Raw genomic sequence first — 16,958 nt, forward strand, 5'->3', positions numbered from 1 at the left:
TGTCCCAACATGTAAAGATTATATGAAACTGGTCCAGGCATCACTGACCATCTGGTCCACATTTTAAATTAGATTTGCATATTAACACTACCACCCACGAGAGAGGACTTACAAAATTCAGCACAGGCGCAACAAATGGCTTGAGAAGACACACACGATATCATGCGGAGGGACGTTTTTATTAGTATGTTACCTTATTTAGCTACTTAAGGTTGGCAAATGATAAACACCTCAGTATTTTGCAATGTAGCTCTACACCACAGCAAACTTCGACAATAATAAAAACGGTAAATTATTAAGTCTCTCAGTTAAAACTGTGTTGTTGTTGTTTTTTTCAAAACACCAAATTCCCTTTATTCAGCTTTTGTATTTGATGTCAGAAGTCATACACTATTGTAAATGTCACTCTTCAGCTTGGCTCAGTTCTTCTTGGATTAATTTGGCTACTTTGAATACATCAGTGAGACTTGATAAACAAATGATAAGAATGGAGGAGCACGAGTTTCTCCTGAATTTACTTCTCTGGCATCAGGAGATATTTTTTTCATCTGCGAGGAGACTGAGGGCAACAACAGAACAACATAGCAACAAAGTGGAGACTAATACAGAATCTAAAGTTATTTGGGTTTATTTGATACATTTCAAGCAGTGCACATCCATCTCAGCCGAATGGATACTATTTCTAGTAACTGGTACTTGTACTTCAATAGCCAGAGAGTAAAGACAAAAGTAAGCATACAATTCATAGAGAACACTTTGAGAATAACTGCCTGAGATGAATAGTTATTTTTGTAAGCAGAGTGCTCCCCTCTAGGTGATTACTATCGTCTCCAATGCATGTCCTTAAATAATGATGATGCGTGTCATTAGGTTTATTTATGTATGTCACTTCTACACCTTGGGAACTAGGGGAATCGGAAATAGGTCATTTTCCTGGGAAGAAGGCATGTCAGCGTGTTTATGGGGGTGCGTCTGTCGCCCACCTGGAGTTGTGGTTCAGCTCCTGCGAGATGTCGTCGACCATGTCGTTCTCGGACGCCTCGTGCGCCATGGCCTTACACAATTTGCACGCGACCAAGGCTTTGGCCATGGCCTCTTCGCCATGCTGCCAAAAGAACAGCGCCATCTTCTGCCGCTTCATCAGCACGGCCCACACCATCAGCTCGTGGAAGGGAAAAGGGAAGTGGTTGATTTCAGGGTCGTCCAAATCGATGTCCACCTCCTCTTCTCGCTTGCGTGTCGTTTTCTGACGGCCTCTCCGGATTGGCATGTCATCCTGGTGAGGAGCCGTGACAGGGGAGAGGAAAAGATAGACAGCTATGTAGATTCTTCCTGCAATCTTATGGATTATGCTCATTACCATAAATCTGAACAGTAGATGTGGCGGCCCTGAACACATTCAATTCTACACAGTGTGTTAACTCCTACATATGAATGAAAATGACATGATAATGTTTGTCCATATGAGACATTATTTCATGTTGCTTATCTCTACATGATGAGTGTAAAAGAGGAGGAAAAATCTGTCTTGGGAGTACATTAGGTAATGTGTTTTATGAAAACACTCTCTCATTTTAAATCTAATTTCTCTTCCTGGAATCTGTAAATTATTCTTGGTGCTGTTAATCCCTCGTTCACTTGCTGTCTTTCTGATTAACACTGCTAGTTAGAGCCAAACATGGCAGCAGGTCATCAGCTCGGTATTGATTTAAAATGTAATTTGAGCACCGAAGGTTGATGGTCAATTACAAATAAATACTGGCTAGCTTTAATGCTATAGATATGGTACAAAACCACGTCAAGAAATATGCTGGTATCACTGCAGTAGAATGCTCAGTTATCTGACATTAATTTGTTGAAGTCAGCCTGTAATAGTTACTAATTTTATATTTTCTCTTCAGGCGTGATTACTTTACACTGAGACATTTCCAGGCACGTGTGAAGAAAGGCAGAAAATATACTGACAAGAAGACAAAGACAAATCGGTAAAAGATCATGCATTTTTTTTTAAGATGATCCACAGAAAACTGGAGCTACTTCATAGAGAACCACATATGTCATTGCTCATCCAGTTCAGTGCAAATGTGAGCTCAGACCAACCTGTTCTCACAAGAATTTAGTAGAAAACTAATCGTTTACTAAATGTAGAGGGTATTTTGTACTTGTAACTAAATCTTCATACTAGTGTACTTACGTACTGCATATACTGTCCCGTGTCCTGCTTTTTTTTAAAATTCAAACAATTAGCCTCTGACATTTTTTACTTCATGGTACCTATTATCCATGCTACTGTACATACCACTACTTTTGTTTTACCTTATCTAAAGCATGGATGGGTAAAGCATGAACAGAGGGAGTAATACTGCCCACTCCCTTCTTTAATCTGGCCCACCGAGAAGTTACATTATCAAGAGACCAGTAATATTTGTTGCTGTAATTAAGCAGGTTTTTTTCCTTTACATTAGTTATTAGAATATACTGTATTTTTTCCCATTTTATTTCATTTATCTCATTAAGTAATTGGTTAACTGATTTATTGTAAATAAAACAAATTACATTACAAAATTAGAAAACATTGGCATATTATACAAGCAATGACAATAGTGGACACCCAATTTCTTGACTAGCACAAATCCAGCACTGGGGTTGGCATAACTCTGCGAGATAGACCCGGTTTTGGTAATTTCATAGACAGGCGTACCCCCACGCATTTAAAAGTGGGGCGTCTGCACTGGTCTAGGCGTGTTCACAGCCAACTTCAATCCAGTCCAATTGAAGCGGCTTCTTTCACTCCCTTTAAAAGTGGCGCAATAGCCTCGCATACAGACGTCACTATATGCGGAAGAAGACGCAGCGGGATGCAGCGATCCGTGCATGACTGGACCATTGTCACTGTCCTCATGTATGTATCCCCACGCACACCGTTCGAGTGAACCCCCCACATAGCTGTGTGCCGGCCACTGGGAAAATGTAAATAATATAAAATAACAATGGGATCAATAAATTGCTTTATACAATGATTCAGATGGTTCCATGTTTACGTATTTATGACTGAAATACATCTGATCCACCACACATCCGCGGAGCTCGCGTATTTGTCTGTCTGCACCTTGATCAAATTAACCAAAATTGTGTTAGACCAGCGGTCTACCTTGTGCCAAAAGTTTGACATGATCTGAGCAGGTGTATGTTTAGACCGAAAGTCAACAAACTGTCACATGCGGCGGGTGGATGGCAAAGGACACACACTCGTTGCGTCGGTATGACCATCTTGGTGCAGACGGGTCTGACAAATTGTCAAACACTGCAGCGAGGCTTGCACTTGCATGAAAATCAAGATACGCCACCATTTGCGCTCCGGCCCACGTTGCTCAGTCTACGAAAATAGAGCCTAATGAACATTAATCACACCTTTTACATGGAAAATGTTAAATTATCCCAAAAAATAATGAATGTTGAATGTGAACAAAAGACCCCCACAGGTGATGAATCTGCACTCTCGTAATGGGATCTCAGGTGCGGTTTGTGGGCCTAGTCTCCCGTAGAAAAATCAATTCGTGTTTTTCTTTTTGTTTTCTGACAGTCTTCTTCGCTTAACACGATTTGTTGAGGCTGTTCTTGTTTTTGGAATGCGTAAAAAAAAAAAGCCAAATAAAAATGTGCAAAAGTATTGCTCGATATGCTGATGGCTGGTGCAACGTGGTACTGAAACTCAAACGTTTTGTGCTTCACATAATTAGCGGTAGCAACAGTTTCGTCAACTCTGGTGAGGTGACTGTAACCAGAAAAATATGGCACGCTGTTGGAGGAGGCTGGCTGAAGAAATCTATCTTCAATCTAGGCTTAGGTTTTATTAAATGAACTTGATAATAATAATTTTACTTAATAACCCATCCTTCCATCCCTTCTCAGTACTGCTTATAGTCACTAGGGTCGCTTGTGTCCTGGGGCCTATCCCAGCTACCTTTGGGTAAGAGGCAGGGAATACCCTGAACTGATCAACAACCAATCGCAAAAAAACAACGATTCACACTCACAGACAATTTAGTCTTCAAATAATCTATCATGGAATGGATACTGAATTGGATTGGAATGTGGGAGGAAACCGGAGTACCCGGTGAAAACCCATGCAGTCATGGGGATAACATGCAAACTCCACACAGGAACTTAATAATACTGATAATTATTATTACTATATTAGGTTGGTAGCAGTGAGCTCATATGGTTGCATCTGGATTGGAGGCAAAAACTCTGGGAGTTGGAAGGGACACGTTATGACTCTGTCATCTCAAAGGCCACACAGTTTCATGTCTTATAGTTTTGGGATTTTCGGTAACCTTTAAGCTAAATTTGGTACAGTATTTTGCTATAATTGCTTAAAGCAGTTAGGGACATTTTGAGTATTTGTGTGTGTGTGATTTTAGTGTATTACTTTTTGTATGAAATCCTACTAAAAACTCTTGTGAGAAGAGGCTCCTCAGACATGTATCATATTGGGAGTCCCATATTAACTGTCTGGAGACATGAAAACGTGATAGAAAAAAAAAAGAAGACACTGACTGACTGTGAGATGAAACACAGACCAGCACATATTTGGTAGAAGAATACTTCAGGAGGAGGAGGAAGAGGAGGACGGGCAGTGAAGAAATTACCATGATGGGAACACTCACCTCCATCCCCAGCAGTTTCAAGGCTTTGGGCTAAAGAAGCAACAAGAACATGAACAGACTGAACAACACCTTTTGGGATGTATTTCATGGAGCAATGTGTTGCTGGTGAAAAGACGGTATACTAGTAGCTGCAACCTCTCTGGTTGTGTTAAAGCAGAGCACATCGGTGGATTTAGTACAGTACTGTGTATCTGTAATAAAAACAAGGCCATGTTTGCATTATGCATTCATGAGCTATCATCCCAGTTGGTAAAAATAGCCTTGATTTCTTTGAGGGGGTTTGATATATGCATATATTTAAAGGCTTTGTTCATTGTTAACATGTATTTATGTGCTTGCATAGCGTGTGAAAAAAAGTGTAAAATAAGAACTGACTCCCGCTCCCTCCCCATCAGTATGTCTTTGCATTATCTCCATCTTCCTCCATCAAGCCACTTTTGTGATTCATAGTAGACATGCAAATAGATAAACAGGCACATGACAACGCACACAAGCACAAGGTGCACCATCAAGCAGAATGATGGCATTTGAGACACTGTGATATATTTCTTTTTCCATAATACCCATGTGTAAGGTATGAAGCCAAATGAGGAGATTAAACATAAATGCATAGCTTATTATTAAGGTGTGCAAGGGATGGGAAAGAAAAAAGCAAAGGCATGGTGCATAGGACCACCAGCAAGGATTCTTTTGCTAAGTGGTTTCTAATGGGTCAGTGAGATGAACGGTACTGGTTGTATCAACAGCACTTATAATGATTATCAATGTGGGTTCAATGAAACACATGCAATTGAAACAGCATCAATCTAAAAAAAAAATCATGATGTAATTGTTTGACCTTAATTAACCTTACATCAAAATAACAGCTTCAAAATAGTGTGGATGGTAGCATCTCTGTCACTAACCTTGGCAACCACAGATTACAGAGTTTCTTGGGGCTATAATATCAGTGCACCAGACTGGAAAACTTTCAGGTTGTATTAAAATTAGCATTAACGTGTATGAATTTGTTTTACTATGGTGTTTATATTATCTAGAGCTCCATCATTAATTAACTAGGACATGACCTCTATTGCTTTACCTCAGAGCCGTGATGTGCGCTGAAAGCAACGTATTAAACACACTAATACATATACAGAGTGTAGGCTTGCATGTGTCAAGCAGACCAGGAGAAGCTCATCCATCATTTATCTCAGGTAGACTTGACTATTGTAATGGTCTTCTGACTGGACTCCCCAAAAAGAGCATGAAAGCGCTCCAGCTCATTCAGAATGCTTCAGGTCGGGTTCTGACCAAAACAAAGAGGTCAGAGCATATTACTCCAATTCTAAAGTCTTTACACTGGCTTCCAGTCAGCTTTAGAATATATTTTAAAGTTCTGCTACTGGTGTATAAATCACTAAATGGCTTAGGTCCTGAATACATGAAGGAAATGCTAATAGAATATAAACCCAGTAGGCCTCTGAGATCGACAGACTCTGGTCAAATAGTGGAGCACAGAGTCCAAAGCAAACATGGTGAAGCAGCATTTACCTATTATGCTGCACACAAATGGAATAAGTTGCCAACAGAAGTGACGTCAGCCCCAAGTGTGAATGTTTTTAAGTCCAAGTTAAAAGCTCTTCTTTTTTCTCATGCTTTTTATAGTATTTCCACGTTTAAATGATATTTCTTGCACTGTATGCTGCTTTAATTGTATTTTTATGTTTTTTCTTCTTTGTTTTAAATGTTTATAAGCATTTTTTCCCTTTGTTTTTAAATGCTTTTAATCATATAAAGCACATTGAGTTAGTTACCTTGTGTATGAAATGTGCTATATAAATAAATTTGATTTGCTTTGCTATAATGTACTTATCAGGGTTAATTCGCTCATATGGTTTAGTTCTCTCAAATAGTAATTAACAATGAATGTTTAAGGAACACAAGATGAATTTGCTCACCCTTTTGGGTCCAAAAAGGTTGTGGTACAGAGTCCTAAATCTCTTCCTGGTGTAGTTACAACGATAAGCCCCACCCATTAGGTATTCAATGACCAATCCGATGTCGATGAGGCTGATGCGGTAGTCTGGGGGCAGGTTTCCCTAGAAGAGCGCACAGCGTTAACGGGCAATAACTTCTTGGCAACTCTTTAAAAAGGCAAGTAAAATACACACTCACTGCAACAACAACAAAAAATCCACATCAAACTGAGTTTGGCTATGAAAGAAAACGTGATTAATGGATTCACCTTGAAGTAGATCCAACTGAACCCTGGATATTCTCGCTTGGAAAGAACACAGTGTCAGTGAGTAGAACGCACGATAAGCACGAGCAGGGGAAATGAGAAACACAGAACAAGACGGACAAGATCTCTTTTCCAGCCCTTTGCAGAAAATTGTTTTCTCAACAAGTTGGTGCTTTACGTTGGAAGATGATCGAATACTTATGTTCGTCTCTCAAGGGCTGAGAGACAGACAAGATCTCGACATGTCTGGCCTTAAACAAAATTCCCAAGCCATAAATATGTAACGGTGAAGAATGATTTTAAACAGCATGTTTAATGTCTAAGGGTAGTCATGAACGATACAAAAACTGGATGATTTGCTTTACAGGACTCAATGAAAAGGCAGAAAGAAAGAAAGAAAAAAAGAGCTAACCTGGAAGAGAGAGGCGATATCGAGAAACGATCAATACCCCTATAAAGATAATAACTGCCACATCAGTCAGTCATCATCATGGAACAATGAACCTTGTACGATGTCCTCTTAGTGAAGCGGGGTACACACATACTGATAATCGGGCAGAATTTAAACATTTTCCACCAATTCCGATCATGTCAGCAAAAGCCCGATTATCTTTGTGGTGTGAAGGTGTTTTTTCTCTCTCCAATCTATTCAGAAAAGGGTCGGGCCGGACAATCATAAATGCCACGAGTGAGTCTGTCATATCGAGTACACTACCACATACTACGTGTTGAACGAATAAAGATTTTTTGTAGTCGATTAGAATGTGATGAAAGTTGAGTTGAAGTTGATTAATTGAACACGTCATTGATGTTGTTCCAGCACTGTACACCAGTACCCAACGTTTTTTTGCGCCTTGGTCCTTTTTCCCGTAAAGACATATTTTGACAAACAAAAACAAATAATAAAAAATACATCACATTACATTGAATGTAGTTGTTGTAATTCGTTAGACCCCTGCATGTGTTTTTCTCTAACAAACCCGGACGGTCTCATCTTGTGTTTCATAGCTTAGCGTGTTGTAAGACCGTCGTCAGGCTCCAAAAGTTAGGCATTTCTCTTTTTCACTGTTTTAATTTCACTTGTGCTTTTATTGTATGAGAGGATAGACTTGCATTTGTTCCAAGCCTTTCATTTTTGGGAAAACATTTCTACACGCTTGTAGCAAACTAGAACATTGAAGTGACAATGTTGGTTGGTGGGTGTTGTGATATGAATAAAGTTCTCGTTATCATACAGTTGTTGCCCACGCATTATTGGACAACATTTTGGCGATGAAGATGGCACGCCGCTCCCCTCGTTCCTCGCTGCCAATCCCGTGGTCTCCCTGGTATGGATATTTTATGACTAGTGACAATCAAAATAGCCGAAGCTAGCGAGGCTAATAGCTTTACTCATCCACCACCAGTTTATTTTTATACACTGGGACTCACAAAAACGTATGAGGGCAGTGTCGCCTTATTGGCCAGACATTTCGCTGCTCCACAGCGCGTTATAGTCCAGTGACGGCAGCAGTGTGCAGAGTTGAAACGCCATTGTGAATTGCCCGTTTGGAAGACGAGATTCCTAAAACGTGATTAGGGATTAGTAAACTTAAAGTTTTAAACGTTGATGCTAAAGTCGATTTGTCGACTAATCAGTTCAACCTCTACCAAACACTATATGATTGGTGATTGCATGAGACAGGACCACCATCTCAAACAGATGCAAGATGAGAAATAGGGTGTGAAAAGCATGCTATAATAATTCTTGATACTTGGGTTATTAGGCAAAAGTATGTCACAGAAATGTAATTAAGACACCTGGGAATTGTATATTGAATGAAATGTCCCAAGAAAATATAAATAAACTGAATCATGCCATGTAAATATTTGTATTTGTTTATATTCGGCTTAATAGAACAATTTTTGTTGTCTCACACCAGGTAAGAACACCAACAGAGTCAAACCGACAGGACTTTCCCTGCTGAGATCTAGGAGCACAGTATCACCCAGCATGAAGCATCATTGTTAATTTATTCTTCAGGAAAGTCCATTTCTACTCGAGCAGCTGCAGCCCACAAAACCAATCTGTGTGTTTCTGACTGAGCTCTCACACCGTGTAATGATTGGAGCACATTACACCCGAGAGCAACCTTCAGCCACAGTTACCAGAAGAACACCTGCCTCGGGATCAAAATACCAACAAAAGGCCATGTCTGCAGAGGTGAACAAGAACAACAAACACAAAGACTCATTTTGGGGATGGCGCTAAAATCTAATTGACATCATTCAATGATGCCAACATTCAGTGATAATACACAAACAATTTGATGTACCGCACTAAAATCAGTGGACACAACATTAGATCCAAGTGCACAATTTATTGAGCCGGAATCCAATTAGCATCAAGGTGTATGAGTGGTTAGCATCTCCGCCTCACAGTCTTGAGATTCTGGGCTCAATTCTGATGTTTTGCCTGTGCTTGTGCAGATTTTCTCCCTGTACTGCCTCCCACATTACACAAAAACATGTTAGGTTCATTAAAGACTAAATTGCACATAGGTTTGAATGTGAGCGAGACGTGAAGGTGTCATTGTTTGTCTGTATGTGTTCTACGATTGACTGGTGACCAATACAGAGTGTACCACGACACTCGACCAAAGTCAGCTGGGATAGGCTCTGGCTTGCCCGTGACAAGGTCTGTAAATATTGGATGGACAGAGAAATAGGAAAAATCCACTGGATACAATCAAATAACTTGCAGGGTTAGAGAGTTATTAGTTTAACATCTGTTCATTATTGCGGTTGTAGTTTGTGTCTTCTGCTATTAACCCAGGCTAAACTTAGTTCCTCCCCAACATACAAAGATGCTAAATAAGGCGAGATACTCTATATCACTTCAACGTACTTGGTTGACCCTATTTACAAATGTTACTTTCCTATTACCATCTTGTGGCATCTTATGGCATGAGAGAATTTTTTTTAGCTGCAAATAGGTTCCGCAGAAAAAGGTACATTTTTGAATCGCGAACTGGGAATAGGTGGGGGCTCGTTGTAGTGTAACACTGTTAATCGATTTATAAATGTACATAATTCTCCTGGCAGCCAAGCCTCAGCTGAGGTCTGGACTCTGCTGAGTGCCATTCCAGTTATCTCTGTCAAGACTACATGTTCAATACATTGTGTTGGATCTTATTAGATTGAAGTGTTTGGTGGGGAATAAATAGACAGCTCAAAAATGGATGTCTTGCAATGCACTTTTTTTTTGCGTGTGTAGGTTGTGGGGTGGGAAGATTGTCATAGAGACTCTGTGGGAACTTTGCATCAGAGTTGTGCTTGAAGATAGAGTTAAAGGGGGAGAGGGTGTGATTGCAGCATCCAACCTTTTCAGCAAATCCCAGCAGAGGATCCGGCGCTACTGCAATCAGTAACACTTGAATTAATGAACCCCTGTTGATAATAAGGCTGCTGATGGTGACCCCTCCACTAACTCCCAACTGAGGGCTCACTCTAAATTGGCAAGAAGACACGGGCGGAATGTAAAGCTCAGATTGTTGTTTTGTTATTTTCTAATCAAGTTGTGTATGCAACAAAAACGTATGCAAATAATGTCAGTTTAGCTTGCAACAAGTTGAAAACATTTCATCAGCTTCACGATGAAATTAACATGATTGTGATGCAACAACAATTAACAAATGTGGCAGTAAGTGCATTTTCACTTCAAAACACACACACACACAATACAAATAAAAAAACAAAAGGAAGTTATTCCTTCTCAGCCTCATAGCAGTTCCACAGCTGTTTTCCCAAATTCAAAGTCTGCGAATAAAAGACTGTTTAATGCGTGTGGTGTTTGTTTGCCAATGATGCTGTGTGCCTTTGAGAAAGAACAGAGAAAATAGTGAAGGAGTAAATAGAAGTCGGCAGAGGGATGAGAGTCATGCACAGCTCTACACAGCTACTGCAGCCTGCAGCTCCAGCTGAAAGAGAACAGCCAGCCTCTATTTGCGGTCGGACTAGGACTTGCGAAACGAACAATACAATGCAAATCAAAAGAAGCTTCATATGGTCTTTAATACACACACATTCCAGCCAACATTCCCATCGGCTGTGTCTAAAATGACGGGAGTGATGCTCATACCTTTTTGACATCCCTGACAAGATGGTAAAGGGTGTTGGACGGGCCGTGTCTCTGCAATAAAAAAGAATGAAACATTATACATTGGGATCAAGATGCCTGCCATGGAATACAGTCCACAAAGACCTAAATGTTGTTCTCACCGTGTTGTAAAGCTCCTCCAGCCTGGACAACGTGAGGAAACGGTGCATACTGACTCCGTTTTCAATCAGTAGCTTGACAAAGTCCACTCGGTCCAGAACTAAGGCGTCCAACATGGCTTGCTCCAGGGAACCAACCTGAGCAACACCAAGGTGAGGAGATGCATATTAACATTAACACAGCTGCTACATGGATCAGCTTCCATTACAACTAGCACGACTACCTGCCGGTTTCCACTATTCCATCCAAATAGGATTAGGCAGGAAAGCAAAACACTTTCAATCAATCAGACAGTAGCAATACATTAAAGCACTTAAAACAACCATCCAATGATAGCCTTACGTAGGTGGCACCACTATTGCATAATGACTGCAGTCTGAACATTTCACCTACTAACTATAAGTGCTACAAAGTTTAATTTATATAGAATGGTCCCTTGATATACGAGTGCCTTGACTATTTTCGAGAGACAAGCTGTTGCTTGTGAGTTTTTGCCTTGAGAAACAAGCAAATATCTGAGATACGAGTGTGCTTCAGACCCCCACAACTAAAGGTAGACGCTAACTTCACAACATACGGCCACCATCAATTCATATTGATTTCCCTGCATTGGAAAAATAATATCAGTTGATGGCGCTAATGCACCATTAAGGTGGTTTGCCAACTGCCATTTTTCTGTTTGCAGGTTTTGGGGAGAGCAAATGTTATTACTGTTTTTTTTTAAATTCAGTACAATACATATTAAGGGCAAGATGTCATGTGAAAAAACACACTAAAAAACAAATGTTGGTCTTTGGGGGTGTGGGGGGTGTGTGGAATCAAAGCATTTTCATTCATTTCAATTCATGGGGTAAGATGATTTATGATGACTTGTATTTTGAAATACGAACATGATTACAGAAAGAATTAGATAGTATCTCAAGGCACCACTGTAGTTACAAAATTCCAAAGACACCTTTTCACTAAATTTGGCTGTTTATGTTACTGCAATACAAACCTTTCTAGTTTACTAATTGCAAGAAAGAGGAAATATTTTTTTAAGCCAAATGTAGCAACCTGTTCTGGTAAAGATTTACATTACACTGAGTAATCTGGGCACTTACTGTCTGGCCATATATGGTACCCACTCCTGTAATCATTGACAGGTCTCGTTAAAGATTATGAACACATATGGTGCTGGATTGTAGAGGTTTACAATGTCACACATCTATCCATCCATTTTTTCCCATTATAAGAATAGTAAAGAACAATACTATGCAATTTACTTTTGCAGTTTTTGTGCTGACTTGTCGATAATGGGTAAGACCGAGACTGTATGAATTGTTTCGTCTTTTTTAAACAGTTTCTTTCAGATGCTTTTCCAAATGGAATTGTGGAATAAATCAATTTTACGTGGCAGTTTATGCCAATGTGGCTTTCTTTATTTAATTGAAAAGGTTTCAGTATGACTAAACGTTTTAGCCACACTATCACACTAGCTATAGTTTGAGGGAGAGCAGCAAAGGCAAACCTTCTTGTAAATATTTAGTTTCTTACAGGCCACTGCTGTCCATAGATGAAGATCTGACTGCGGGCGATATCAACTCTGTTCCACGCAAGAGCCAAACTCAGCTGGTCAGGAGCTGAAGCATTGGCACCTATGGGAAGACATGAATCAGATGCATATTCGGCTTTCAGGGGTAAAGCAATGACACTGCCATACTCTATCCTTTACAGAACCAATTGTATAATGGTATTTTTTTTCTTGGTTTAGAGGCAGGGGTTCTTTATTGATGTCAATGACTTCTTTGTTACTTTTCAGCATTTGATCCGCAAAGGCTGAATCAAGGCAACTGGAATTTTGTTTTAGAGACATTTTACCTGAGGCTGAAGATACACAAACAGATGGCAGAATATGGTGGTCCCCTAATAAGCAGTATTTTTCTGAGAAACTCACAATGATTTTCTCCAAACAACATTTCAATACATTTCAAACCTGGTTCACCCCAAGGATAAAATCTGACGAAGGTTCTTTCATTATTTCGACGCGGTCTAAAAACAACGGCTGCTATATCTGTACACTGGAAATACGCCGAAAAATTCAGATTACATTGATCGGCAATCGCCCCCATGAATCAGTGGATGGAAGCTTGATCCCTTTCCCCCAATTCGCTATCTTTTCAAACAGCAAAAAAATGCAAGCAATCCAAAATGCATCACAAGACAATGTGACAATTGTCCTGTTGCACAGAGAATGAGAGCGAGCGAGAGAGAGAGAGACAGAATGAGAGAGAGAGAGAGAGAGAGAGAGAGAGAGAGAGAGAGAGAGAGAGAGAGAGAGAGAGAGAGCGAGAGGCTTCCTCATTACCTGCGTCTCATGACCTCCCCTCAACAGGTATCCCTACCACATCAGTACAGGTTCTGCGTTTCAGGCATTATGGCGCCAATTTTATCGTGTAATAATAATGAGAAATGCATCAAAGTTAAAATATACATTTTATTTGAGGAATGTAGTGGAGTACAAGTAAAAGTTGCCAGAAATATAAATATATAATAATATAATAAGTCTACGTAAGGCAATAACAAAGTACACTATTTGTACTCTGTATATGACTTGAGCATTTTGAACTGCCTAATTTAAGAAATCAGCCTGTCGTGAATTAAACTGTAGTAATCATTGGGTGTGTAGACAAGAATATTTAATGAGCCTAGCAGAATAACGACTGAACAAAGTGCTCTGACTTTAAGGCTTCTACACGCATTACTGGAGCCTCATGCTGTGATTTCAGACAGACCCTTGCTAATAAGAGGACGAGCCCGCTAATAGGCACTTGACTGGAGATTTGTGTGCATTAATATGCAAGTTGGTCTTGCTTTATTCAAAGCACGGGACTTTACAGTGCTTTTCCGGGGGAGGCTAAATTGCAGCAAATGATCTTTATGGACCGAATCCATAGCATATTGACTCCCTTTGACAGCAGACCATCAATTATTCTGAAGTCTGCTTTGTTCCACTGCTTCCCTCAATCTCACAACCTCTTGTATGCTCTGTTCCCACCTCGCTCTGTATTCAATGTTGGTTGCGCTTCAGGTAGTATCTTGGTCGCGTGAGTGAGGGATCTAATCCAATGTTTTCAAATGCTCCTGGGCAGGACGTGACAGTGGCAGTATTTCACTTTACACTAAAAGCCTTCACACGTCTTTTATTCACTGTGCTGCAGAGAGAAATGTGCATGTAAAATGACTTTTGAGCAGGTTAACTCGCACATATCTCTTTGCTCTTCCTCTGCATGCTTTCATTACAATCCCTTCCCACTTTCTTTGATTTAGTTCAAAATGCTAACACATAAAGACATGGGGAAAAAAACCTAATGGAAAACAAAGAAACAGTGATGGCGATAAGAGAATACGCTTGTTCACAGGCAAGGCAATAAAGGCACAAATCAGCGAGCGATACATGAGTCAAAAAAATTGTGCATCTCGACAATGCTGCACATAAATTATGTAAAACATTTCTCTTCCAACATCCTCCAAACTCTTCACTTTCATGGGTGGAAGTGCGTGTGGGAGAATGCTGCAAAGTTCAACAGAGACGGTTAGCATCCTATTGCAGCATCAGAACAGCCATGAACAATTCGAGATCTTGAGCCACCAATCGAAAATATGGATCTTGTGTGTGCGTGCATGTAAGGGAGGGTTATGGGAAATTTGGATCTCGGGAAACAATCGAGGAAGAAAGAGGATGAAGATCAAGAAACAACAGTGGTTGAAATTACAGTCCAACATAAAATTTTAACCAAGGTCGTACCATTTGGAAACTGACCACAATCTGGACAACATCATGCATAGGCATGTCTAGTCCAATTTTTGGGGTGTTGAAGCACCTCAAAAGTGAATCCAAGCATCCCAAAAAGTTGAGAAATCTTTTTGTTTTGTTCTTTTTTTTCACTGTGCGTCCCTTTCTAGTGTTAAAACCATACAGTACTTGGTTGAACTGTAATATTTTAACAACAAAACTACAGTATCGCCTTTGCCTCAAAAATGGTTTGATCTACCCCATCCCTCCCACCTCCTCGACTCAGTTCTGAGCAGCAAGCGCAATCTGCGCAGAACTTCCAGTCCTATGGATTAGTGGTGTAAGTAGGCCTACCATGCTTAAACCCGGATATATGGCAAATTTATTAACTTGTACCACTCAATACCAACATATTAATCAACATGAACAATGTATGATAGGACTTAAGAGTGGGCTGATGGAAAAGTGTGTTTGAGAGGACCAAAAGGGGATTGCTGTATATTACAGCTCCTGGTTATGGTTCAGTAGTGTGTGTGTGCGTGTGGTCGAATCCCATCGGCTCTCACCAAACTCGCATGTATGTTAACCAGCCTATGGTGGTGTTTATTTGCTAAGCAGACATCAAATCAATAAGTGGCTGATGAATAAAGTTAAACATCTCGCCAATCAGATCGATGGACGGTTTTCTCTGAGGATGGATGAACTTGAGGGGCCAATATTGAGGATTTACTTACCGGTAACTGGCTTTGAATATATCATAGTATTAGGCCATCCCGCTAGGATGCACACAAAGGGAGCCTCCAGACAAAACAAGTACAGCAACATGCATACAAATGAAAACGTGTTTGTGTTCCTTGAACGTGTATCTGGTGAAAACGCTTTTTACAATGATATCAACCCCCCCTTTTTATACACAGAAGCTATATGACGAATAACAACTTCCCTGGAGGCCAACAAGAAGCCACTTACTGTAGATTCATACTTCAGCATATACACACATATAGACACACGCCAACAAGCCTACCTTTTAGTAGTGCAGTGAGGATGGCAAGGTCAATGTCTTGATGACCCTCGGACCCCATTCGAAAGACTGTTATCTGGGAGAGACAGAGTGACAGAAAGTTGGTAAAAATGAAACCGTTTGAATTTTTTTTGCCCCTTTATCAAATCAAATCAAACATTATTTATAGCGCACTTTTCATAAAAAGATACACATCTCAAAATGCTTTACACACTTAAAATCAATCCTCTCCCACCACTCATCCACACAGATCCACACGCACACATAAATAATAAAATAATAATGTAGTGACCTAAAGCCGGGCACAGAGAAACGCCATCTCAGGGAGCCGTCTGCACAAAGAGCAGGCAGCAGATCGCAGCCACAGGACACCGGCATGGATGCCGCCATATACAATTTTAATTAATTTTTTTACACCATAGTGAATGAGAATTTTGTTTGTTCACAATTCTTGAGGCATGTTTACAGTATATGCCTTCAAGGTAATACAATGGTGCCTTGAGATACGAGCCCCTGTTGAGCTGATTTTTTGGTTTGACTTGCGAGCGCAGACTTGAGAACAAACTTCATGCTAAAGCTAATTACTGTCTGTGTTGCAGTGCTATAACCTTTAAGCAATGGACTAAGGGACTAAGACAAATGGTGCAGCAACACATGTAGAGAGGCAATATAACAGTATTCAGTTGTATATTTTTTTTTTAATTTGCGAAGAACAACTGATATCAGTGCCGTACTGATGATGATGGCCAAGACAGCCACACCAGAAAGAACAGCACAACAGCCATTCAAATGATGCAGTGTGACAAAAACGGTTTAATTCTTCTCTAATTTAATCCTATTAAATCGTGTTGTTATTGTGTATTTTATTTAGTACAATATTATTGAGCGCTATTTTTTCTCATTAAAAAACACATTTTAACAATTTTGGGGGATGGTTGGAAATAATTAATGGCATTTCCATTTATTTCAATAGGAAAAGATGATTAGAGATACGAGTGTTTTGTGTTATG

At 40.0% G+C, this 16,958-nt stretch overlaps 1 protein-coding gene across 5 annotated transcripts in view; it reads right to left on the reverse strand.

Moving 5' to 3' along the window:
- trpm3 (transient receptor potential cation channel, subfamily M, member 3) overlaps positions 1-16,958 on the reverse strand; it is a 161,150-nt gene that overhangs the window by 35,971 nt on the left and 108,221 nt on the right. For 3 of the 5 annotated variants that reach the window (XM_061767301.1, XM_061767302.1, XM_061767298.1), the window contains exons 9-15: positions 15,952-16,024; positions 12,689-12,789; positions 11,155-11,289; positions 11,015-11,065; positions 6,611-6,751; positions 4,671-4,700; positions 984-1,276 (exon numbers count right to left, since the gene is read on the reverse strand). In XM_061767301.1, the coding sequence (XP_061623285.1) occupies positions 984-1,276; positions 4,671-4,700; positions 6,611-6,751; positions 11,015-11,065; positions 11,155-11,289; positions 12,689-12,789; positions 15,952-16,024 (824 nt within the window). The remainder of the gene's footprint in view (positions 1-983; positions 1,277-4,670; positions 4,701-6,610; positions 6,752-11,014; positions 11,066-11,154; positions 11,290-12,688; positions 12,790-15,951; positions 16,025-16,958) is intronic. The other 2 variants (XM_061767304.1, XM_061767299.1) reach the window with 1 other exon arrangement.

Source organism: Phyllopteryx taeniolatus, chromosome 3, assembly GCF_024500385.1.
Source record: "Phyllopteryx taeniolatus isolate TA_2022b chromosome 3, UOR_Ptae_1.2, whole genome shotgun sequence".
NCBI lineage: Eukaryota > Metazoa > Chordata > Actinopteri > Syngnathiformes > Syngnathidae > Phyllopteryx > Phyllopteryx taeniolatus.